Raw genomic sequence first — 25,379 nt, forward strand, 5'->3', positions numbered from 1 at the left:
GGTTCAAAGATCCTACTAGAAAAAATTTCGAGGATCCGTCCTCCATCATTATGGGATTCTGTTAGATGCAATATCAGAGCAAATATTTGATATTGGAGTGAAGCAGTCTGAATTGATAAAATATATATATATATAGCCAAGCACATCAAATCATCATCAAGACATGTTTATTTAAATAAATAAATTTCACCATACATAAGGTTCGTCATGAGCCGATGAGGACTGATTAAATCACATGAGAGAAAAATCAAACCAGTGGTTCCTTTCTCAATTGCCAACACTACCAATTCTTTTGTTTGTGGTTTAATCATTTATCCGGGAGACAGTTTTCTTCCAAACTGCTGGGTTTGAGGAATCCTCCAACCCAATCTAGTAAACTAACATTCGTTCTAAAAGCAAAGCATGTGATTCTCACGAGAATTTTTGTTGGAGGAAAACCTTATCCATCTTGAAATTTCTTCTCTGGGTTTGGCTTTAATAAGGACCTCTGCTCAGACTCCAAAATGCTACACGAGAGGTACCTCTAATGGCCTTCTCAGGCACCAATATTCTCGATGTCAGCACTTCTGTCCATTCTCTTCACAATGCCCGCTATGACCTGATACAAAAATGGACAAGGAAACAATTGAGAAATCTTATGTTTGCTTATAAGAATTGGCTTTATCAAGATAAGTATGCCCTGCTTGCCGCCCGTCTAGTCAACTCACATGCCTACTCCTCTCTCCAGCTTGAAGGGAACTCTCTTTTTTAACTATTCTGGCAATCAATAAAGGCCACCTTTTCACAAGTTGGTCGTGTGCCCCTATCATTCTCCAACATTCACCGGCATCTACTTCTCTTTTAAAAGTTGACTGCTTTGAAGATTTAAAGATGTGTCAACTCTCGTGCACACCTAATTGCAAAATGAGCCACTTCCCATCATGTGTTTGGAAGCAATTCATTCTCCTTTCTTTTTTCTATTAGGATTAAGAGTGAGAAAGAACACCCTTTGTAATCCTTGCTCCCTTTCCCCACTTTGAATAGGAAAAAAAAAAGTATGCCCATAATTTAAGTATATATCCCAAGGCTTGCAGTCTGAATATTATACCTTTCCAGGTCCCAATTCATAAGTCTTCTTCAGCCCCTTGGTTAGGAGAGTCTTCACTGTTGTTTCCCATTGAACAGGAGAGGTCACCTGTAGTTTTCAATTTATACTCCAATTAGTATTTCCAGCTCAAGAAGGGGAAGAATAAGTTATGAGTAGCATACCTGACGTGCCAATATCTTCTTGATTGTCTCAGGATCTGCATGTGGCTGTGCATCAACATTGGAGATAACTGGTATTTTTGGAGTCCGGATCTCCGTGGCTGCTAGTGCAGCTTCCAATCTGGAGACAGCTGGTTCCATAAAGTGGGTGTGGAAAGCACCAGCAACCGCTAGGCGCACCTGAGAAAAATGGTAAGAGGGGCTTTATTGCTAGAAGAAATACGGTATTAGACAGCACTCAAAATTAAAGAGAGAAGTACCGTCATTCGAGCCTTGAATGACTTTGCTTTGGCTTCTACAGCCTCCACTCCTTTCACACCTCCAGATACAGCATAATTTCCCTGCCAAAGTAAAACGCATTCCATGAAACATTCAAATATATTTTGCATTATTTGAGAAGAAAATTACCAGCTTGGCTTATTAAATTAGAAGTCAAATTTAAAAGAACCTTACAGGACATAGGTAATTTGCAATCTGAACTCTATTAGCTTCATCAACTTCTTGATTGACTGCATCACACAACTGCTGAACCCTTTCTGAATCCAGTCCTATTACACTGATCATGGCACTTTTAGCAGCATCGGAAGCTTCCTGGAGCCAATTGAAAAAAAAAAGTTTAGTAAAAAGGATTACGAATTCATCTCAGGAAGATGAAACAATAACTGTTAGCCAATTACAGATAACTACCTGCATGGCCTCTCCCCTTAATTTGACCAGCTTGAGTCCGTCCTCAAAGCTTACAAATTGAATCAAATCCACAAGAAAGGGAAGTTAACACAAGATTGCAAGAGCATATAAGATTCCAGACAAATGCATTATAAAGACAGGTTAGTCACATTGTCCACCAAAGACAGTTCAGTCACACATTAACTACGAGTGTATTAATCTCCTATTCTACTCTAAAGAGTAATGATGAATATACATTGAAGATGAGCTTCATCACCCCGTAACTCAAACATGAAAAGGCAGGAACCGATTGGCTTAATTTGTAGTAACCTCTTCTTAGGGTGATAGCCAAAAGATCACCTAAATGTAATTATTGATTTATCAGATCAAATGCAAATTTATAACTGTACAGAATTTTATGAGTTATGTTCAGAAGCATGCCATAGCTTGGCATGTACTTGACACGCTGCATCAACTTTTGGCTCCAATAGAAGGGTGGGCCCCTATATATAACTGTATAGAGCTCAGAAAATTTGATGTGTGTGTTCACTCAGCACAATGTTATTTTCACATGAAAAAGTGATAGACACGCGCCTAGTTGAATGACTCACCTAAAAGCGCCAGCAAATGCTAGAGCAGTATATTCTCCCAAGCTTAGGCCACCAGTGACATCAACAGAATCAATTATCTGCTGACCTCCATCACGCACACGAAGTAACTCTACTGCAGCTAGACTCGTGACATATATAGCTGGCTGCAGAAGCACAGAATCAGATTCTAACCAAATCGCATTCCACGATAATAATGCATAAGATACTTTATCATCAACATATGATAGCATTAATGATTCAACCATGTATTTTGAAAAGAGAAAAGGTTCATGGTGAAAATATTAAGAAAATAGAAAGCAGATAAGTAATTAAAAAAAAAAAATTAAGATCTCAGAAGTTGGAAAAAGCAATAAAATGGAGTTTTAAAGTCAATACGCTCTCTGATATTATATTAATATCAGAATATGATCCTGACAACAGACTATGTCTGCATAGAGGTCAATCAGTAAAGTGATGGGCTCTAAAAAGATCATTCATCTAGGTTCTTTGACCCAGTACTTGGAAATTTGAAGCATAAACATGTTTCAAAGTAGTGATGTGGAGTCTCTTCACAATTATATAGATTACACCATAGCAGTTTGTTCTTCTCTACACTGTAATTGTAATAAATCATTGCCGAGAGGATTGGAAGTGATCAAAGAAACCAGTCAATACCTGGCTTATAACAGTTGAATCTAGCTTCTCTTTTGGTCCATTAATGCAAATATCCAGAAGGTCAAACCTGCATGCAATATAAACGTTAAATTGCATATATAATAGTTTACATTAATCAAGAGAAAATGATCATTTCTGGACTGAACATACAGTTGAGAAGGATTAAATCCAACATCAGAAATCATTGAAAATAGTACAAAGTCAAAAAAAAAAAAAAAAAAAATTATGCTACCCTAATATGCCATTTGCTTTCATGTACAAGTCTGCAGCGGTGGGCACATTTTGAGCCTCCTTTCCCATACCAACTGTTTGGGCACCCTGAGAATAAAACCGATAAAATAGAAGTGCATCATCAAACGATGTAATTTATGAAGAACAATCAAGTTTAGATACTGTTATATTCTGGGGGGAAAAAAAGGTACAAACTAAAAAACTTTTGAATGAAATTAATACATTATGTTCTACATGAGGTATAAATTTATTTCAATCTAAACTTCCCTCTGTCATAGTGTCATCCCAAGCTGTATAAGGTAGAGACTCGTCTCACATATGGTGCTTTGTATTTTATTTGAGGCCAAACCCAAGCACAAATATTGCTCCTGGCAATGGACCACAAGTGCATTAATGACTTTACTTTGTCTCCATAATGGGCATGGCTTTGACTCCCTCACGCTTGTCCACAATACACGGCCAACCATTCAAACAAAATCTAGCATATAGATTGTTGTGAGTGCACGTGCGAGTGTTGAGTTCCATTTCGAGCAAAAGAAAAGAAAGTGAGTAATTGGTATACATAATCGGGGCCTACTAAGAGCTTTAAGCTTCTGGATTTGAAGTGGTGTCCCAATACGTATATCAACTGGTTCTTGGCGCCTTGGCAGGCTCCTGCACATCTCTCTCCCCCAACATACATGAAGCCCGTCATCCTTCTCTCCTCCAATCCTCATGCTGATGAGAATTTCAGTATAACAATTTCTTTCCCTATTGTATTTCTGATACTTTTAACGTTTTTTTACAAAACTTATTCCGTCCAGTTGAAACCACTATTTCATTGAATATAGAACCAATGATCATTTTCAAGAATTTACGAATTCAAACCAATTCATTCTGCATTAACATATGCTATATGACTTGATTTTCCCTGATAATTTCATATCAATGTATGCATATCTATATAATAACTTATGAAGCTAAAAATAGCAACATATAACTACTCAATTCTCAAACAGAGCTAAACTACTCACCGCCTTATTTAATACTAACCAAAACAAACCAAATTAATAGACTCTTTTTACAATTCAAATTGCCAATTCGCTATCAAAGTAATCCTAAAAATAATCATGGATTTCAAAAACTCGTAAATCAATGTGCGTCAAACTACCTGGCCAGGAAACAGGAAAGCGCAGCTGGAATTGTAATCCGAGAACAAGGCGTCATCGACGACGGCCTTGGATCCAACCGAGACGCTCATGGAAACCCTAGATCGGCAGAGATTTCCGTCTCTAACGCTCCGAAGAGTCGCATTTCTGAAGCACAGCGAGGAATTGGAGCGCTTGAACGAGTCGGAAGGAAGCTTCTGGAGAGAAATGGAAGGGAGAGTAAGCGAGGAGGAGGAGGCGGCGGCCATGGTGGAGAGCGAAAGAGAAGAGGGTGTGCGCAGGATTGTAGGGTGGTGGAGGAGGGAGTGCATGTAAAAGGAATACAGTGTGTGTGTGTGTGTGTGTGTGTGTGAGGAATGGGTGGTGTTATAATGCGCAGGGGGCGTTAAGGTTAGCGGAGTTTACAAAGGTAGACGTTGGAGGTGGGCATGAAAACCAAGGAAACCGGCCAACTGTCTATTTGAGTTGTTATTTATTAGGGAGAACTTTATATCTTTCATTATTTTGTAACAAGATATCTAAATTTTAAAATATGTTAATTTAGGGTTTTTATTTTCAATTTCAATCATTTTTTAGAATTGTTTTTGTTAAATTCTGTTAAAATTCTCAAAATACTCCTATTTTGTTTTTAAAAAATAAAAATTACTAAAATTTAGGTGTTGGTCAGAATTTAACAAAATTTACAAAATTCCCATCCATGAATTGTTGAAAAATTTTGTAATTTTTTTTTTAAAAAAAAACAAACACAAAAATATTTTGAAAATTTTGATAAGATTTAACGAAAAATTGTAACGCAGCGTTGAAATTGAAAAAAAAAAATAATGAAAGATAAATAGTATAAATTGACACTTTTTAAAATTTGAATATTTTGCAAAAGTAATTAAAGATCATGAAATTATAAGTGAAATTTTTTCCCATTTATTATGGCAATTGCGTTCAAAAATTGTTCAAGAAAAATTTTGTTTTTCTTTGGTTTTTTTTTTTTCCTAATTTTTTTTTTATTATTTTTTTCTAATTGATAAAGGAGGAAAAATTTTGTTTGAACAACGCGCTTCACACGTTAAACAATCGCCTAGTAGGCCCTTTTTGTAACGCATAGCATTCATTTTCAAAAATACATTTTGATTTTTAAAGGGGAAAATTACACTTATACGAGATTTGCAATCACTTTATTTATTTGGAGCCTCCAGTCTACCCACAAAGACCTAAGAAGAAGAGGTTTGAAGACATCAAAGAACAGATTTCAGGTTGAAAGGCAAAGGTGACAACAAGAAATCTAATCACTTCCAAACGTGGCTGTTTTAATAAAATTAGTAATATTTGCTTCCTAGATTTGGTTTCCATTTTCTTTTCCCTTTTTGTATTTATTTTAAGCCTAGGCTACTTGTGACTGCCACGTGCATGTGAAATTTCAGTCAATATTAATGTAAGCTAAAAAAATTATATATTAATCATTCCATCTTCCTAGTGAAAGAGAGTTGGGATTGCGATTTTGTAGACAATAAGTGTTATTTTAAACCAAATCGCAGAATATAAATCGTTTGGAAACTGCGTTTTTAAATATTGCAATTTGAAAACGCTGAAAATCTGTTTTTTCAAATCACAGGTAAGATGGAACTTTTTTGAAAACGCTGAATTTTAAGGTTAATTTGCGATTTTAAAGGCTAAACTGTGATTTTGCCAAATGCTTAACTGCGTTTTTAAAAATCACTTTTTTCAAATCGCACTTTTTAAAATCGCAAACTCTAAATGGACCTTAAGGTTCGTTTAGGTTTGTGATTACAAAAGATGCGATTTTAAAATGTGCGATTTAAGAAAGTGATTTTTAAAAACGCAGTTAAGCATTTGGCAAAATCTCAGTTTGACCTTTAAAATTGCAAGTTAGCCTTTAAAATTATGCGTTTTCAAAAAAACACTATATTACCTGTGATTTGAAAAAACAAATTTCCGAATTTTCAAATTAATTTTTTTTTAAAATGTAATTCCCAAACGATTTATTTTCTGCAATTTGGTTTAAAATTATACTTTTTGTCTACGAAATCACAACCTCAAACGCACCCTAAGTTAGGGTTATTAATTACATTGGATAAATTATGGGTTTTCTTTTTTCTTGCTAAGCTTACATATAGCCCAGCATTATTTTTAGGAAAAATTACTTAATCACCCCCAGGAGTTTTGAGACTTTATCACCTTAGGCTTCTTCCCTTGTTGTTTTTATTTCTTTGATATTTATTTATTTTATTTTATTTTTCGTTTTTGGTTTGTTTGTTATGTTATTTTGCCAAGCAGAGCCAGTAAGAAAAAAAAGGTATCAAAGAATTTACACAGTACATTGAACAAAATTGTTATAATTACAATATCTTCTCTTGATCTCGTTTGAACTTAACATCTGATTACAACGTTATTGATGGCATGATTTAATTTAATAATCATCATAGACAAATTTCATTAGCATCAAGCCAGGTCTTCCAATGATTTTACTTTCAGCATATAACATATGCTCCCTTTGCTTCTTTTTTGTGCTCTCTAAGTCACCCCCACCAACTTGCTTCTTTGTCGTTGTTGGCTTCTCTTTTTTTGTCAAATGCAAAGAATCTAAGCCAATGATAGAATACAAGATGTAACAACACAGTATCTGTATTTTCCTGTAAGCACATGCAACAAAAATCAACAAAATTTACATTTGAATTATCTTGTACATATATGCAATCAAAAGAAGTACAGTATCAACATTTAATTGTCCGGCATCATCAAAACGCTAAAAATATCAAGAAGCCTAAAATATTTACTAATGAACACTTCAAAAGCGGTACGGTGTTGATAGTACGAAGGTCTTTGATCAAAAACCCCAGATACCAATCTCAATCTTATCTGTTGAAATTGCATACTGGAGTCCTATCAAAAATCATATCTATGATTCTATGGCATCCCAAGTTCTCAACATCAATGAAGTGCAGTACCAAGTAGAGTGTCCTTGCACAAACCAAGGGACTTCTAGTTCAGATTGTAATAGAACAATAAAATAAAAAAGCAACTTGGTATCCATCATACCTCTTCTGTTCATTGGATTGATTCTATGTATAATCAAAAACTTGGAATTCACCATATGTGTCCATTCTGCTCCTTATAACTCTTGCTTTATCATCTCTTATTTCTAGAACCTGGTGAACCGATGTCAAATTATTAGTTCCCAATACCTTTAATATATATTTTACCAAGCAGAAACTGAAACTTGAAAGAAGAATATGGAAGGAAATTATCATAAAATCCAATTCAGATCATATCATATACTATAAAAGCAGTTTACTTTGGTCAAATCAAGATTGAAGCTTGGATGCATGAAATATGCCTCCCACATATATCAAAAGACAGAAACTTAACAATTTACAATGAGGGATTGGAAGTAAGTGCCTTTATTGATTTTCACTTAACCATTCCCCTTCTGTGGCCAGTGATGGTCGCTGTAGAACCCACCAGTCAGGGGCAGAGCCAGCTTTTACAATTTGGGGGGGCCAAATTGAAAAAAAAAAAATTAGGGGTAAAATTTTTAATTTTTTTTTTTTGGGGGGGAAACATGGGGCTTTGGCCCAGGGGGGGGGGGGGGGGGGCGCAGGCCCCCCCAAAGCCTCAAGTAGCTCCGCCCCTGCCACCAGTAATGTGTAGAAGACGGTAAGCTTTCTATGTGGATAGATGCCAGAGAAGTGTTATAGAGTGGTTCTTTTGAGTTAAATCTTTAAGTTTTAAGACAACAATATCAGGTGATAGTAAGTTTAGTTTACCTCTGGTCTTGAATTAAGCACACCACTGGACATTCCCACATCAATGCGCCATATGCTACAATTGTATTTACTGCAGGATTTAGAAAGTACGTTCAGACATAGAAGAGATCATAATAATTTTTTCTTCTAATTAAGCATGGCCTCATACCAGTTCACCCCTAGAGTTTGAGGAGTATGCCCCACCACCATTGCCTTCGCACCTAATGCTTGCAGTGTCTCTTTAAGAATAGAATGTATCTGAGGAGCAGATTTTTTAGCACCAAGAGCCACAAATATCAAAATATCGCAACATTACAATCACTGTTGACTCAGAACCTCATCAGAGGAACAGGATATATTTATCAAGTGATGTAGAGCAATTACAAAACAACCAACACAATTGTAGAAAACCTTATTTTTTGAAAGTCCACTTTCATCACTTTTCAACGGAATCATTAATAAAATTGAAAGCAAATCCAAGTCAAAGACAACAGATGGTCAAATGAACAAAAAGGTCTACCGGTTACCCCATCCTCTCTTCACCATTAATGCTCGTGTATTTTCCAGGTAAAAATCAAGTTATCTCATTCAAGTAAAGAACAGAAAATTTCTTGAATAAGAAAGGGAAATATAGAGTCATTTAAAGAGACTTGCCTGCTTAATCTGATAGTCCTCCAAATCTAAAACATCCCTTGAGTAGAGGCGATTCCAAACAACACTGTCATAACCTCTGGTAGCAATGAAAGGGATGGGAGGACTATTATCACTCTCACTGAGACCTCTCATCCAGTGAGATACTTCCCTGTTCATCCTCTCTATGCCATATGCAACTGCAGAAAGATCAACACTCCTATCAGGCATTTCAAACAAGAGAAGATAAAATTGCTTGCTTAAGTTTGAAGAGGCAATGATTATACAACAAAATCACTTCATTCAAATCGCAGTACTACTTTTACCATGGTGAGGAAGAAGGCCACCATGACAGAATACCCAGTCATTGACCTTAAGAGCAACAGCATGCTGTGCCAACTCACATGCCAATGGACCGCCTGGTCTTAGGAGCATAGATCTGGCAATCACCCCCTTTTGCTTCTGTCCTAATATTTGAATAACTTTATCAGAAAAAATATTGAGAAATCATTAGTGATAAGGAGAATTTAAACTACTTATTTTCTAGCGATGCTAGATATTTAATGCCTTATTTAAGTAATTAAGAATGAGAACATGATTTCAACAGGAAAACAAACACATATGCTCTTTCCTGAAAATTTGTTGGTTCTACCAGCCGTGATTGGGACTTGGAAGACACAATATTGATACAATAGCCATTTAGTTATGGGCTTAATTGAGATTTTTATCATCTTCCATGGGGATATATATCCGAATTAATTCCAGACGAAACTTAGAAGTTCCTTGAGTTTTGATAGGAAAGAGAATTTTAGTACCTTCACTAGATTCAATGGACCCCAATAATTTTGGGACATTTTTCTCTCTTCTTTCCACCTTTCAGACACACCAATCCAGCCAACAAAAGCTTCATTCCAGTCATTTCTACAGTCATCCAAGTATTCTAGGAAATCAATACACTCATCAAATGCCCCATATTCAACATATCTGAAATCCCCTTCAACGTTCATAGTCTCATGATTCCCATTGACCTAGAACCAAACAGAAGAATGTTAATAGCAATATAAAATAGAAACTTAGAAATTTGACAGAGAGAATCCAAAAGGATCATACAGTATCTTGGTTCAATATCTAACTTAACAATATATAAAATAGAAACATCATCCTTTGTTTACACATTTTATGAAAATATGTACAAAAATAGTGACTTGAGCATCTTATGTACTTTTGCAAGAGTATCAGAAGTGTTCGTTTTTAGCAGCACCAACCTGAAAAACTGCTCCACCTTTAGCTTTTGCCTGCAAATCCAATGATCGCAACAATGATAGAATAGCTATCTCATCTTCACCACGATCAAGTATATCTCCAAGCTGAATTAATACCTGGGTCACCAAAGAAATATCAACTAAAGCTGTCAATAACTTCCTTGCTTTCAGTAGAAGAATAACAAAAGAAGCTACCTACATACACAATACATCTAAAAAAACTGCATTCCCTAACTGCATATCAAGTCTTTTCAAACACAAAAAAAATGGCCTCAAATAAGAAAAGAGAAATTTTTTGTTTAAAATGTAATTCACAAAACCCAACCTCACAATGCATCATAATTGCTTCTTGGTGCTATAATTGCCTCACTATTATGCAGTAAACTACCTCTTGGTTAGTCTATTAAATAGATTATTGGGACACCAATTTATGCAATTTATTTAATAGACTAACCAAGAGTATTTCCAAACAACTCAAAATTTGTCAAGAGTTGGTTCAACTTACTGCCATGGTAATCGCTAGTCTGTAACAAAAAAATAAATAAATAAATTGCAAACTTCTACACACTTCTCTCAGTGTTGGAAAGCTTGCAATTTCAGAGCAGTAGAAGAACTTAACTAGATAGACTCCCACAGGAAACTAATTAATAAACTGTTTTGCATATGTAAGTAAACACATACCGTCTCTCCACCCATCCATAAGTCTTGACCATCAGAACTCAAGACACCAGCCATCTCAAGTGCACATCTTGCTTGGTCAAGGTCTCCATGAAGATCCCCAACTACATACACGTCAAATAAGAATAGAGAATATCTAAAGTCAAAATATAAGATGTTTCGTGGAACAACTTAAGACACCCTGTTAAATTACCATTTATTTTAAAAGTTTAAGCCGATAGAAAAGGGTAAATTTAATCATTTAATTAATATTCTAACACACCCCCTCGAGTGTAGGCTCAAACTCCCCCTTAATAAGCACAAATTCTCCCTTAATAAGTGAAGCCTAAAACGTAAAATATTTAATTGAAATTGATGGTAAATGACGGAGACAAAGTTTAAACTTAAGACTTTTGCTTTGATACCATCATAAATCACAAGTTATTCCAAAAGCTTAACCCGATAGGAAATGATAAATTTAATTAGTTAATTAATTTTCTAACACACCCAAATCATTTGGTTAGTGAAAAGTGTGTTCCACATTCAGAATTTGCAATTTAACCAAATGTGTACACAGGTTTTTCCATTAGACAGCTCAATAAGGTCCAGAAAAATGCCAACTTTAAATCAACTTTCTATGGAACTAATCATTTCCTAAATCCATGACATTAAGTTTTTTTTTGATAAGTAAATCCATGACATGAAGTACAATCAAGAAAGCAGCTTTCTAAACATAAAAATCAGTGACTGAATATGCATCCAACCCAAACGCAAAAACATAAACTAAGGACCCAGCTGCTAAAATTGGAGTGCAAAAAAAGCCAAATATACCAACAAAGACAACATGGGCATACTAAGCATACTTTGCAAAGCCAAATATACCAAGAAAAATAAAGAAGAAAACGAAAACAAACCAGCAACAATTCGGCGACCAGGAGCAGAGACAAAAGTGGGCGGGTTTCCATTAACGACTATGGGCTTTAAATCTCCTCCTGTTATATGACTATAGCTATTCAAAGAAGCAGAATAAGAAGGTTCAGAGAGTTTGCGAGAGTGGGAAGGTGAAGGAGGTGGTAACGGGGCGAGGCAAAGCGAAGCCATTGCTTGGGCACCCTAATGGCCATCCATCTCCAATGCTCTTATGCTGGAAAGTGAAAAAGACTAATGGTGTCTCCCGAAAGAGTTGTTCCCCAGCCAAGTGTTTGGTATCGTCGTGTTCTTTTTCCTTATTTTCTATGGATGGAATTGCTTTTACAATAGCAATTTGGATTGATAATAACTTAGAGGTAGCGTAGCTGCGCAGACGTGGAAACAGGAGGAATAAGAAGAGAGATTGTGAGAAGAAAAGTATAATTGGCTTGAATATTCGAATATAAAAGAGATTAAAGATATTTACGATATTATTAAAAAAAAAAAAAAAAAATCCACTTCTCATGATGGTTAGAAACTTGATCTATTAAGAGGCTAATAGCATTGTGATGATTTGAATTAGTGTTCAAATTCGAGAATTGTTAAGACATAGATATAAGATTATATAGTTTAATCATAATTTGATTTATTTAAGGGATAATTACACTTAACCCCCCTGATTTATCCACGGTGTGGCGATTTACCCCTCAATGTACCAAAATTGGTACATGACCCCCCCGAACTTGCCAACGTGTGGCAAAATCAACCTTCCGTCCAATTGACCGTTCGTTTGGACGAAAAATCGGTCACGTGCAAGTCACGTGACTTGGGGAGGGTCTCTGTCTTAAACGGTCACGTGACTTGCACGTGACCGATTTTCCGTCCAAACGAACGGTCGATTGGACGGAAGGTTGATTTTGCCACACGTTGGCAAGTTCGGGGGGTCATGTATCAATTTTGGTACATTGGGGGGTAAATCGCCACACCGTGGATAAATCAGGGGGGTTAAGTGTAATTATCCTTTTATTTAATTAAACATGTTAGACCATTCGACTTTAATCTACTAATTTCATATTGGGTTTGTATTAAGTTCGCATGTCATGTAAAAAACTATCAGTCCTTATGTCGTGTGTTAGGTTTGATCAGTAATGTCGATGTATGAGTATAAAACTATATAGGTCAACCGTAATTCCACCCATTTAAATTAAACGAGTCATACACCTCAAATTTAATCCGTAAATTGCGTATTGGGTTCATAACAGGTCCACGGGTTTGTCTCAAAAATTGACGGCCCTAATTAAGAGTTAACACAATACATTATGCATGGAACATTTTTATTAACTTCTCATCAATATTTGTTGTTGGACAAAGATTTCCTCTAAATTGTCATATGTTCGTAAAAACAACATATATATGTACTTAAAAGTATGTGAGAATTTAAAAAGAAAAAAAAATGCATATAAAAATCACATATTGACAATATTAATTTAATAAATTAAATTAAGCAAAATTCATTTATCCCAGATTAGAGGAAACTTTGTCATTTGTTATTTATATCATGAGTTGTATTCGGTCTAAATTAATACGTTAATTAAACAAGGATACAATTTATTTAGTTAAATTAATACTAAATAGGTAAATAAGTATTTATATATCACCGTTCCCTATTTTTAATCTATTTCCCCCTTTTTTTTTCTTTCTTTTTTTGTTATTTTCTCTCCGTCTCGAGAAAACTGCCGACGGCCGGAAGCAATGGAGACATGGACAGTTGGACGCGAGTTATCCAAGACAAACACGACGCCGTTCACGAGCAGCACCACTTAATGCAAAATTTGTGTTACTCTTTATCTTAATAAGAACAAAAAGAAGAGGAAAAATACATTGGGTGCCTTGTTACTGGTAACATCGCCTGGACCGTGATTACCAATAACATTCTTTATACAGGTAAAGATTAAAGAGAATGTCATGGAAAATCTAATTAGGCTTCGAATCTAAATTTAATGAAAAAATATTCGAGTAATATACCTTTTATTATCACTCTTTTACAAAGTCACGTGACTAATTTACAGGAGAGTTATCACATTAGGAGGGCTGACAATTTTAACACGACTTGCAAATCCGATTTGATAAGTTGGGCTTGAAAGAAGAGGTTGTGTTTTTGGTTGGAAGTATGCATTTTGGATAATGCAATAAGTTGAAATTAAAGTGCCTCGGTCCTGCTGCCTTCACTCTTCGGCGGGGAATTTTTGGTGTATTTTAGGTTTTCAAGGTTGGTTGGGATAGGTAGGGTAAAATATGTCGTATTTAGGTCAACTCAACATGATTTGTTTATTTAATGGTTTGTGAATTGCGAAGGTTAGGTCGACCCAACAATATCATTTTTATCCAATCCAATAAGGGTGAACACATGCATTAACCACTAACTAATTAAATTGATAAGTCAGATTTGACAGATAAATTTAATTATTTAATGACAGACATAGTAAATGCAATATAAACTAACATGTGAGTTTGTGAAGAAAAAAAAAACTTATATCTTATTTGTTGGTACAGTTGACCGCACGTCGGTAATCCAGCCAAAAAGGCATGTAGAGACAAGAAACAAGCAAAGTTGACTTGCCATAAGTGGCGCCAAGATGCATTCACTTAAGTTAATGAGGGGGTTTGAGAGAAATAGAGAGATATAAAGGTGGTAATGGCTTAAATTATTTACCTAATACAATAAACTCTTATTTATAAGAAAGGGATTGTGCTAACTTGGGTTACATGACTCCTTTCAATTGAGGTAGTAATCTGGGCCACATGCCACCATCCGGTTGGAGAACAGATTGCTAATTCGGATTGATTACCCCTGGGCATCCAACATCATGTCACTACAAACTGCGCTGCCTAGACGGCCAACATCCTTAATACGGACTACTTACTTCTAGGCTCCTGACATCTTGCATTACGGACTACCCCACCTAGGTGTACAATAAATAGGGTTGTCGTGACATGGGTGGTGGCCAACAGATGCTCCCTTTGGATCAATTGTCAGAGTGGTCCTATCATTTGTTGGTGGTTCCCTTGCAACGTGTTCATTGGGTTGGAAACTGTCAGTCGGCGACTCCCTTGAGGTTTAAAATTTTGACAAGTGACATTTTACTTAATATTGTGACTAAAAGACTCTTAACTAAAATTTGATTACTAACATTAATAACGGTTGTTCTCCCCCATGATTTTCCTTTCTCTATTGCTTTCGCATCCCATTCTCACAAACCCAACACAAACACATAATAGGGCAAAGAAACATATAGACATATAACAGAGTGGGGGAGAATGATGCTGCTTCATTGTGGTGTATTTTCTTTTTGGGAAAACTATAATTTACCCCCCCCCCGGATGTTTACACCAATTTGCAATTATAGTTCCAATGTTTAGATTGCTTCAATTGCACTCAAAAAAGTTGCAAAAATTTGCAATCCAACCCCTTCCGTCCAATTGTGCCGTCTGAAGAAACGGAAGTCACCTCACGTGCCGCGCACATGCCTTTTTTGGACATAGGTGGACAAAAATGCCCTCATTTAAACGACACCGTTTTGTCAAATATAAAACCAAAAAATTCATCAAATCCACGTATTCTTCTCTCCTCCAACCTGTTGTGGGTTCACTGTTTGGAGGGCTGAATTGCAGTGTCAAAGCATGCACGTAGCTCCCACTTGTATCCACAAACAATGGCAGTGATGAAGGCTTTTGCTACAAACAGATGGAGAGTAGTATTGTGGTTCAGTTCGATCATGAGAATCAACAAAAACAGAGAATGCATGCATGTGGGAGAGAAATACACGTTACGGGCTCCGTTGAAGCCGATATACACGAACCCGGCGGAGAAGGAATGGGTGGGCACCGACAACCAAGAAGAGTACTGTTTGACGACGCCGACTGGGGAGGAGGTTCGTTTCTGCAAGTCTGCAATGTAAGCAGACTGATTTATATTCCAAAAAAAAAAAAAACCACTATATTCTCCCCTGTTCTACACAACATAAACAGAGGAGGAGACATATTCTTTTGAGTTTGGGGAAACGCCATCCTCCTCCTCCTCCTCTCAACTTCCTCCTTGAGAACCTCAGATCGTGCGGCTACGATTTGTCCATCACTAGTGGTGGTGATGGTGATCGTGCGGCTGTGAAGGGAAAGGGATAGAGGGCCCAAGATTGGGGTTGGCGTGGATATCGCGTGGTGGCATCAGAGGGATTCACTCTGGCGGGCAGCGGAGAAGAACGTGGCGGAGTTTCCGAATTCGATGTTTGTGAGTTTGCGGCGTTAGTTGAAAGATGTGTGCAGTTTCAATGACTTGGACAAAACGGTTCCGTTTAAATGAGGGCATTTTTATCCACTTATGTCCGAAAAAGGCATGTGTGCGGCACGTGGGGTGACTTCCGTCTCTCCAGATGACACAATTGGACGGAATGGGGTAGATTGCAAATTTTTTCAACTTTATTGGGTGCAATTGAAGCAATCTAAACATTGGTACCAAAATTGCAAATTGGTGTAAACATCAGGGGGTAAACTGTAATTTTTCCTACATTTTCTTAGCAACCAAAAGCATTATTCGTTTTTTTAGTGGATTTCTCTTTACGTTGCTTCTTATGATGATATATTTGCAGGTCTATTATCATGGCTGGGTTTTTCTTAATCCGACAAATGGTATGTAGCTCACCGTACTGATTGTTGTGGGTTAGAGTTTCGTGCATTTGGCTGTTTCTTCTGTGTTGCTTTGAGAATGAAGACCCTGGTTTTGAATTTTCTTACTAATTTCATTTGGTTTTTCCTTAGGTTCCTCTGTCATTGCTGGTTAAAAGTATTGATTAAATCATTAAATTTATCTCTTTCTATCCGCTTAAGCTTTTATGATAAATGGTAATTTAGCATGGTATCAGAGTATAAGTCCTGATTTCGAACCATGTCTCATTCATTTACCTCTCATTTCAATTAAATATTCAACATGCTGGGCCTCACCTATTAAAAGGGATTTTAAGCCGTGTTGAAGTATTAATTAAATGATTAAATTATCTTAAATGGTAATTTAACATTGCTTAAGACTGCACAAGGGCATCCTATGGTGAGAGGCTGAGAGCTGTCTATCTGTGGATTTAATTTAGAGAAATACTATATATACTTAAACTTTTACAAAGAGAATCTTACTAATTAACTAATGTGGAGCTTATTCATTGGAGATGATCATAACAATTAATAAAAAGAAATGCTACGAGTACCGATGAATAAACTCCATATCATCTTAGTAAGGCTCTCTTTGTAAAAGTTTAAGTACATGTAAGCTCCACATTAGTTAATTAGTAAGATTCTCTTTGTAAAAAGAAATACTACGAGTACCGATGAATAAACTCCATATCATCTTAGTAAGGCTCTCTTTGTAAAAGTTTAAGTACATGTAGTATTTCTCTTTAATTTATGTTTCACATTCTAGCCTAGAAAACATAGGAAGAGGAAAGGAAGTTAATATTTTTAAATTATGTCATTTGGGATAAAAGAGGTAAAAAAAATATATATACAGTTTTAGGTCAACTTCGAATTATCAGCTAGCCTATGGTTTAGAAAGTTGCAATTTGAGTATGTTTGGATTTGCGGTTTTAAAATGTACGATTTCAAAATTATATTTCTCAAAACATAAGGTTTAAAAACTCAAGTTAGTGTTAGGTAAAATCGTGAGTTCGCCTTTAAAATTACAATTTAGCCTTTTAAAAACGCACTCGATCCTTTCCTGGGATCACCTCCTTCAATATTTTTTCAATTTAAAATTTGCATGTGTTTCAATTTAAAATGCTATAGCAATCTTGATATGATAGGAATACATTAAACTAGTGAACTAAAAGCAAATACATCAATGGTGAAGTTCAAGTTCTTAAATCATGGGTTGGCAATTCAAACTTGACCCTTGCCACAGGTAGGTAAAGTATAATTTCTGCAAAAAAAAATAAAAAATACAATACAATACAATACAATACAATACAATAAAGAAATTGAATAACTAATAATTAACTCAATTAAGAAGTACTTAATACATGAAATTTGAAACTTAGCTGCCCTTTGGTTAAACTTCTGAATAATTAAGTTGTAAATGTCATCCAACTTCATATGCAGATGATATTTATTCTAATTATAATTTTTATGGTTGCTAGTTTTTGGAGCTGAAAACACCGATATACCTTTGTATATGTGTTTGTTTATATCATCGAACAAAAAATATAAATATGCCAGTTTCTGCACTAGGAAAAATATGCCAGTTTCATCGTGACAGCATAGATTGAGCTGAGGTATACTTCCATATCGATCTCTATTTCAACCTTCCCCCCCTACAAAAAAAAAAACCAACAACAACAACAACAACAATAATAATAATAATAAAAGAGAATAAGTGAATATGTAGGTAGTGAATATAGTACTGTATGTCTTCTTGTGTTTGGCAGATGGTTCCTGCATGGTTAAACTGCATCGAGGCCAAAGTTGTTGATGAGCAGCTTTGTTCAATGGTGGAGAGGTAAGGACTTCAATCTTGGGTCACTTACACTCCTCTCATCTTTTTCTCATTTAATTTATTTATGCCTCAGGCCCTCAGTATAACTATACCATCATATTGATCTGATTTCTTCTTTCCATCTACAGGTCAGATAGGGAACCTTTTGGGTTCTAACAATTAATATCTTCCTAAAATTGTTGCAGTATTTGCTGAGGTTAGTTTCTCATTATTGTATAGATTAGACAGCCTTGATTTAACTGATGGATTATATAAAAATGCAAAAAAACAAAAATCTTTTTGTGAATTGAAAGATGTGTGTTTTTTTTTTTTTTTTTTTTTTTTTTTTTTTTATGATAATAATATTTTGAGTCATGTTAAATCACCATTTATTCCAAAAGTTTAAGCTATTAAGAAGAAGTAAATAATACGTTTACAATATACCTCTTTGGATATTCTAAGCTAATGAGTAAATAATCTTTTTTGTCCCTCCTTTTAAAAATGAGGTGGCTTATAAAATTACCATTCGATCAAAATTTAATATTGATCAATCACATGTCCAATAGTGATTTTAAAAATCACCTCATTTTTAGAAGGACACAAGCCCATTAAGCCATTAAGCCCATTAAGCCCATGCTCTCATGGGTTTTCTATGAATTGGAATCAGTATATATAGGCCTTAATAAAGAGGTCACATTCGTATCAATCCACTTAACCAGCACAAAGCCCAAAACTTCAGGACTTTCATTTCTCAAACATCACTAACAAAAGACAATGCACCAAGCAAAAGGCAATCTAGTTAATATATTGGCTTCGCATCAAGCAAAAGGCCTAGCCAGCCCACCATGGCCCATTTGCAACATTTACCAGTCTCTAACCCATACCCCCCACTTACCCACCTAACAAAATGCACCAGCCCGCCCCAATAAATGTGGAGAGACTTTTTATAAGATCTATTTGCCTTAACAAATAAACCGACGGTTAAAGACCCGTTCGGACAGATGAGTCTCATGCTAACAATTCATATAGTAAGATTGATGAATAATATCTGTCCCAACCCCCCACCACAAGCCTTAAACAACAACTGGCAATTCAAACAGTAAATTGGATATTTTTTATCCTAGCCCCCACCATAAAGCCTTGAGCAATAATAACTGGGACGCAAGGAAGATCTTAAAGATTACACTTAGAGAACTCTGGAAGGGACACGAAAGCAGTGGGGACTCCAGGCATTCAATTGATAAAACCCCAACACATGTTTTTTTTTTTATAATTTTTGTAAAGAATAAAATTATCCAAAGGGAGTACGGTACCCACTGGGGAATCCAGTCACATCCAGAGATGATAGATAGATGCAAAAGTAAAGCCTAATACTATATTCCATAGCCCATATATGTGTGGTAAACATGCAGTGGTTCAAGATCGCGTATCTCAGGTTGTTTAGGACCAAATATTTTGATGGTCCACTATTCTAGTATCAAATCGATTTAACTCCACACCTAACTGTAGGGTCTTTAAGTATATATACACATATTTCACACAAAATAAGAATTACAATAGCCAACCAATACAAATGAAAGAATTACACATAACCAAAATAAAGATTAAAAAAAAATAAAAAAAATTGCATTATCTATTAATGCAGCAATCTAATCCATTGCTCCAGAGAGGATTCTCTCGATGAAAATAGCAACAAAGCTGCTAGCTGGTAGCGTTAATGGTAGCGGCCTATTGTGGAAGTTGTGAGTTTAAAAAGTATATTCAGCTAGAGTTCTCACTATAAACCGGGAGACAAATAGAGGTGTTTTTTTGTTTTTAAAATGTTTTAATGTGACATAAATATATGTAACAATTACTTTTGTATTTTTAAGAGTGTTTCGTGTTTGACTTGTTTTTAAGTGTTTTTATTTTGAATAAAAAAAAAATAGAACAAAAATTTTAACAAACAAATATGATATTATAATCTCACACTTTTTTTTTTTTTTTTTGAATTGTATAGTACTTCAAGAAAAGCTAGTAATGCCTATACAATGTGCATTGCTACGTCATACATGGTATCACATATTTTGGCTAGTTCGGATGCAAATTTGTTGTATCCGATTAGCTATTCTAGTTCAAAAATTAGTGAGATACTATAGTGCATGCTTACAAAAAAAAAAAAAAAAAACTCCTAATAAGACATGCACGTCTTTGAAACGTGAACAAGTAAAATAAAAAGAAAATTTGTTCAGTCAAATGTAAATGCTCTTGATTAATGAAGACATTGAGGTTGCTCAAGAAGATATGTATAGAGAGAGAGAGAGAGAGAGAGAGAGAGAGAGAGAGAGAGAGAGAGATGCTGAAGGAAGCAAACGAAGGAGTGGAATTGAGAAGATGAAAGAAGAGTGAATCCGCAAAAGAAGGTTTAAACTTTAAAGAGAGGCTGGCCTCTCCAACGTCTAGTGTAGCTACAGCTGTAGAATAATACATTATATTATGCACACGTGAACACAGCCAAGCAATGATAGATAGATGGGTCACGTCTTTTATAGGCTTAATGAAGAAGAAAGACAAGTGAATGTTTGGAGCCCCTACTGGCTACTAACTACTAATTATAGTACTACCTCTGGATCTATCTCCAATCACTCCCCTCAATTCGTCTATCCATACTCTACCTTTCACGATATATAGGTCCTTGATGCAGAATTTTCTCCTTCTTTTTTTTTTTTTTTTTTTTTTCTTTTCTGGATTTTGCAAAGCAAGCTTTCGTTCTTGCTTTATTTGGGTTAGACCTGTATAGCGTTTAAATACTAACTCGTATAGGTTATGAACGGTTTTACAGTACCTAATTCATATAGGCGGATACTCTTTTCGTTATTCGACTCATATGCAAGTGGATAGTAAAATATGAGTAGGTGGAGGCCTATAATATATATATTTAACAATATCATTTTGAAATTAAATATTAAAACAACATTGTTTTTACAAGTGAAATGGATTTTTAGAAATCTTTTCACCTTCTCCTTTTCGCATTTTCCCTCTCCTTTTGCGCTGCCCAAAAAAATAAATGAAAAAACTCTCTTACACTCTCAATTCAATCTTCTCAACCCTCAAGTTCTCTTTAATAATTGAATTTTTTCTCTTTCTCAAATCTCCAAGTATGTCTCTCAAGACTCTTCATTTTTATTTTCCATCTTTTCACTCAACCTATTTTTTAGTAATCACGGTTTTCTACCTCAATATTTTGCGAGCCCTTTTACACATCTTCTCCTCATCCCCTTTATCACCTTTTTTATAATAAAAAAATTAATTTTTATTAAAAAATTGTCTTTAATGTGACATCATAGACAACTTTTTAATGTGACATCATAGACAACTTTTTAATAAAAATTATTTTTTTTAAGAAAAAGAGGGTGATGAGGGGGGATGAGTGCCATATTTTGCTTGTTTTGTGTTTGAATTAATTATTCTTCTCTCTCTCTCTGTCTGTCTGTGAGAGCACCATAAGGAAAACTTGAATCTAAAGGAAGAGGAAGACCTCACTTCGCCAAATCCCACTTCGATATTTGTGGATTTTATATTAAATTATGGTATGACGTAATTATTTTTCGTTATTTTCTGGATCTTTGTTTTGTTTCGCTTTTAATTTTGGGATAATTACACCGTTGGTTCATGTGGTATGCCATAATTATTTTTCACTCCCTATGGTTTAAAAAGTTAATGGGAAGTCTTTGTGGTTAGTAATAATTACAAATCGATCCCTGTAGTCAAATTCCATTAAAAAATTTAACAGATTCTGTCAAATGTCACGTCAGCACCACGTGTTGCCAATAAGATGATGACACGTGTCCATCTTAATAAAAAAATATAAATTTATTAAAAAATAAATAAATATACTTATTTTTAAAAAAAACAAAAAACAAAAAAAAAAAAAGAAAAAGAAAAAAGAGAAGCCAACAGGTGGCCGCGCGCCACCCCGGCCACCTTTGGGGGTGGCCGCCCTTTGGCTTCCCTTTTTTCTTTTATTTTTTTTGTTTTTTTCTTTTTAAAAAAATAAGTTTATTTATTTATTTTTTAATAAATTTATATTTTTTTATTAAGATGAACACGTGTCGCCATCTTATTGGCGACACGTGGTGCTGACGTGGCATTTTACGGAATTTATTAAAAATTTTAACGGAATTTGACTTTAGGGGTCGATTTGTAATTATTGCTAACCACAAGGACCTCCCATGAACTTTTTAAACCATAGGAAGTGAAAAATAATTTATGGCATACCACAGGGACCAACGGTGCAATTATCCCTTTAATTTTCTAGATTAAATTTGGTGTGCAATAGATTTGACAAGCATTTAAGTGAAATTATTCGTTCGTCCGTTTGTAGATACAAATGAATTTCGCCTCTTGTTGACGAGCGGCCGAATGGTGAAATCAGCCCTCTGGTAGAGACAAATACAGTCCTAGGCTAATCCATTTTAAAGTTTTTTTTATTTTTTAAAAAGAAAAAAAGAAAAAAAAAAAACTAAAGGGAGAATCATTTTTACTCCTAATTCGAATGGATGTGATAACCGTGAAAAAGAAAGAGATTCAACAAAAAAACGTAAACGAAATCACTATTGTATTACATCAACCAATAAGGTGAGCAACTTTCGGTGTATCAATAGTAAAAATACGACGTGTATTGATATTATGTTAAATTATAAATTACTTTTTAAAAAATAAATTTAATAAATATTTCGGTACTAAAAAAATGAAAAAAGTCGGCATCCACCATTCGATTCTTGTTGTGAGATTTCCTCAACCCCATCCAAGCAAAGCTTGAAAAGTGTGTGAGTTAACTACCAACGAGTGGTCACCCCGGGAGCCCCCCAACCATCGAAATGGGGTGGGGGCCACCCACCGGGGGTGCTTGATCCGCCTCTGGCGTTTGGTGTATTGTTGATATGTGGACAAGTGGGAGAGCCAATATGAAGAGCCTGTCGGTGTGGGACCCTCCCCCAATCCTAGAGAAAGATCAGGGATTTTTCTTTTTTTTTTTTCTTTTTTTTTTTTATACGGATGGATGTTCCCCAAATCCCCATGCCCCCACTCTCCTCTTTTTATTATTATTATTATTATTATTATTATTCTTTTTCTTTTTCTGTTGTGCGAAGTTTTTGACCTTTCACCCACCTACTCTTTCACTCGTGAGATTGGCTTCTCCACCTACTTATAAACATTGGACTTTTATTAAATTAAATTAATCTTACACTTACAATTTATTTATGATACTTTTGACTTACGCCTGAGATTACATTATACTTTAGCCTGCATTAACGGTTGACGTGGCATTATACACACGGTTAAATGTCATTAAATTTAATTTATAATTTATTTAAAATAAAAAAAATTATTTTCTATCATAATCCAATCACAAGGGTTAACTTTATAGAAATGCTAATCCTATTAATCAACATCGTTAACACAATTGTAATATATATTTGATTAACCTTTCTCTCTTTCGTGTCTAGATTAGGTAATTGGATTGTAAATTGTTTGACACGTGAGTGAGAGAAGGTATCAATATAGTCTATATGTTCAAATAAGTTCTCAAACATTTCAATACCTATCTGGGTAGGTACATCTCATTGAAACCCTCTCTCAATGGATTTCGATTCTAAATAATTTTTTATCCGAATTGCAAGCAAACGCGAATAAGTTCTTATGAAGCTCATTTATCGGAACAAGAGAACGAATTACTCAAAACTTGTTCGAACAAATAAGCTCTATGAAAGCTATCTCGTTGATCATTTCTATTGAGTAGATCATGATTTTCTCGAATTATTTGTTTGAAATTTGTGAGATTTTGAATATGTGATTGTGAGAGACCACTTATAAGACCTGCCTAAGATTACTTCACACATTCACCTGCTTTAGTCGTTGATGTGACATTATATACACGGTTAGATGCCGTAAAATCTAATTCATGATTCATTTGAAATACAAATGAGAAATGATAGACAGGGGACGTTTGACTGTCCTCTGTCCGTCTTTTAATATTAAAAAAACATATTATGCATTTTTTTTCATTTATCCTTTATGCGTTTTTTCATATTTTTTAAATAAAATATATTTTTTTAATATTAAAAGACGGACTGGGACGATCAAACGTTCTCTATCTATCATTTCTCAGTAAAAAAAAAAACATATTATGTCATAGTCCCATCACAAAGGATAGCTTTATGCAGTTGCTAACCCTATTAATCAACATCATAAACACAATTGTAATATATATTTGATTAACCCTTTTCTCTTCGTATCGGAATTAGTCAATTAGATTGTAATTTGTTTGACCTGTGTGAACGAGAGAAGGTATCAATATAGTCTATATGTCCAAATAGGTTTTCAAACAATTCAATACCCATCTGGACAAGTATATCTCATTGAAACCCTCTCTCGATGGATTCCGATTTTAAATAATTTTGTTATCTGAATTGCGAGCAAATGTGAATAAGTTCTTATGAAGTTCACTTATTGAACAAGAGAATGAACTACTCAAAACTTGTTCGAACAAATAAGCTCCATGAAAGCTATCTCGTTGATCATTTATATTGACTAGATCATGATTCTCTCAAATTATTTGTTCGAAATTTGTGAGATTTTGAATATGTAATTGTGAGAGACCACTTATGGAACTTGTCTAAAATTACTTCACACATTCACCTGCTTTAGTCGTTGATGTGACATTATATACACGGTTAGATGCCGTAAAATCTAATTCATGAATCATTTGAAATAGAAAGGAGAAATGATAGACAAAGGTTAACTTTATGTAGTTGCTAACCCTATTAATCAACATCATAAACACAATTGTAATACATATTTGACTAACCCTTTTCTCTTCGTATCGGAATTAGTCAATTGGATTGTAATTTGTTTAACCTGTGTGAATGAGAGAAGGTATCAATATAGTCTATATGTCCAAATAGGTTTTCAAACAATTCAATACCCATCTGGACAGGCATACCTCATTGAAACCCTCTCTCTCTCTCTCTCTCTCTGGATTCCGATTTTAAATAATTTTTTTATCTGAATTGCAAGCAAATGTGAATAAGTTCTTATGAAGTTCACCTATC

General features: G+C 35.0%; 2 protein-coding genes across 3 annotated transcripts; both read right to left on the reverse strand.

Annotated features, from left to right (window-relative positions):
* Positions 1-145: 145 nt before the first annotated feature.
* Positions 146-4,986, reverse strand: LOC133877738 (uncharacterized). Its single transcript, XM_062316132.1, has 10 exons — positions 4,558-4,986; positions 3,409-3,494; positions 3,177-3,243; positions 2,523-2,665; positions 1,933-1,981; positions 1,699-1,836; positions 1,506-1,586; positions 1,249-1,425; positions 1,088-1,174; positions 146-598 (listed from the first exon to the last, which is right to left on the reverse strand). The coding sequence occupies exons 1-10, from the start codon at positions 4,864-4,866 to the stop codon at positions 536-538; spliced, it is 1,200 nt and encodes a 399-aa protein (XP_062172116.1). The 5' UTR covers positions 4,867-4,986; the 3' UTR covers positions 146-535.
* Positions 4,987-6,862: 1,876 nt separating this feature from the next.
* Positions 6,863-12,124, reverse strand: LOC133877913 (shewanella-like protein phosphatase 1). 2 transcript variants are annotated; one of them, XM_062316366.1, is made up of 10 exons: positions 11,777-12,123; positions 10,887-10,987; positions 10,209-10,322; positions 9,759-9,971; positions 9,270-9,405; positions 8,968-9,143; positions 8,483-8,571; positions 8,335-8,404; positions 7,607-7,716; positions 6,863-7,200 (listed from the first exon to the last, which is right to left on the reverse strand). In XM_062316366.1, exons 1-9 carry the CDS (start codon positions 11,961-11,963, stop codon positions 7,630-7,632), a joined length of 1,173 nt encoding a protein of 390 aa, XP_062172350.1. In that variant the 5' UTR covers positions 11,964-12,123; the 3' UTR covers positions 6,863-7,200; positions 7,607-7,629. The 2 variants fall into 2 exon arrangements, with proteins under 2 accessions (XP_062172350.1, XP_062172351.1); XM_062316367.1 differs by lacking the exon at positions 6,863-7,200 and adding an exon at positions 7,232-7,528 and having other exon boundaries at positions 11,777-12,124.
* Between the last annotated feature and the right edge of the window lie 13,255 nt (positions 12,125-25,379).

Source organism: Alnus glutinosa, chromosome 9, assembly GCF_958979055.1.
Source record: "Alnus glutinosa chromosome 9, dhAlnGlut1.1, whole genome shotgun sequence".
NCBI classification, from domain to species: domain Eukaryota; kingdom Viridiplantae; phylum Streptophyta; class Magnoliopsida; order Fagales; family Betulaceae; genus Alnus; species Alnus glutinosa.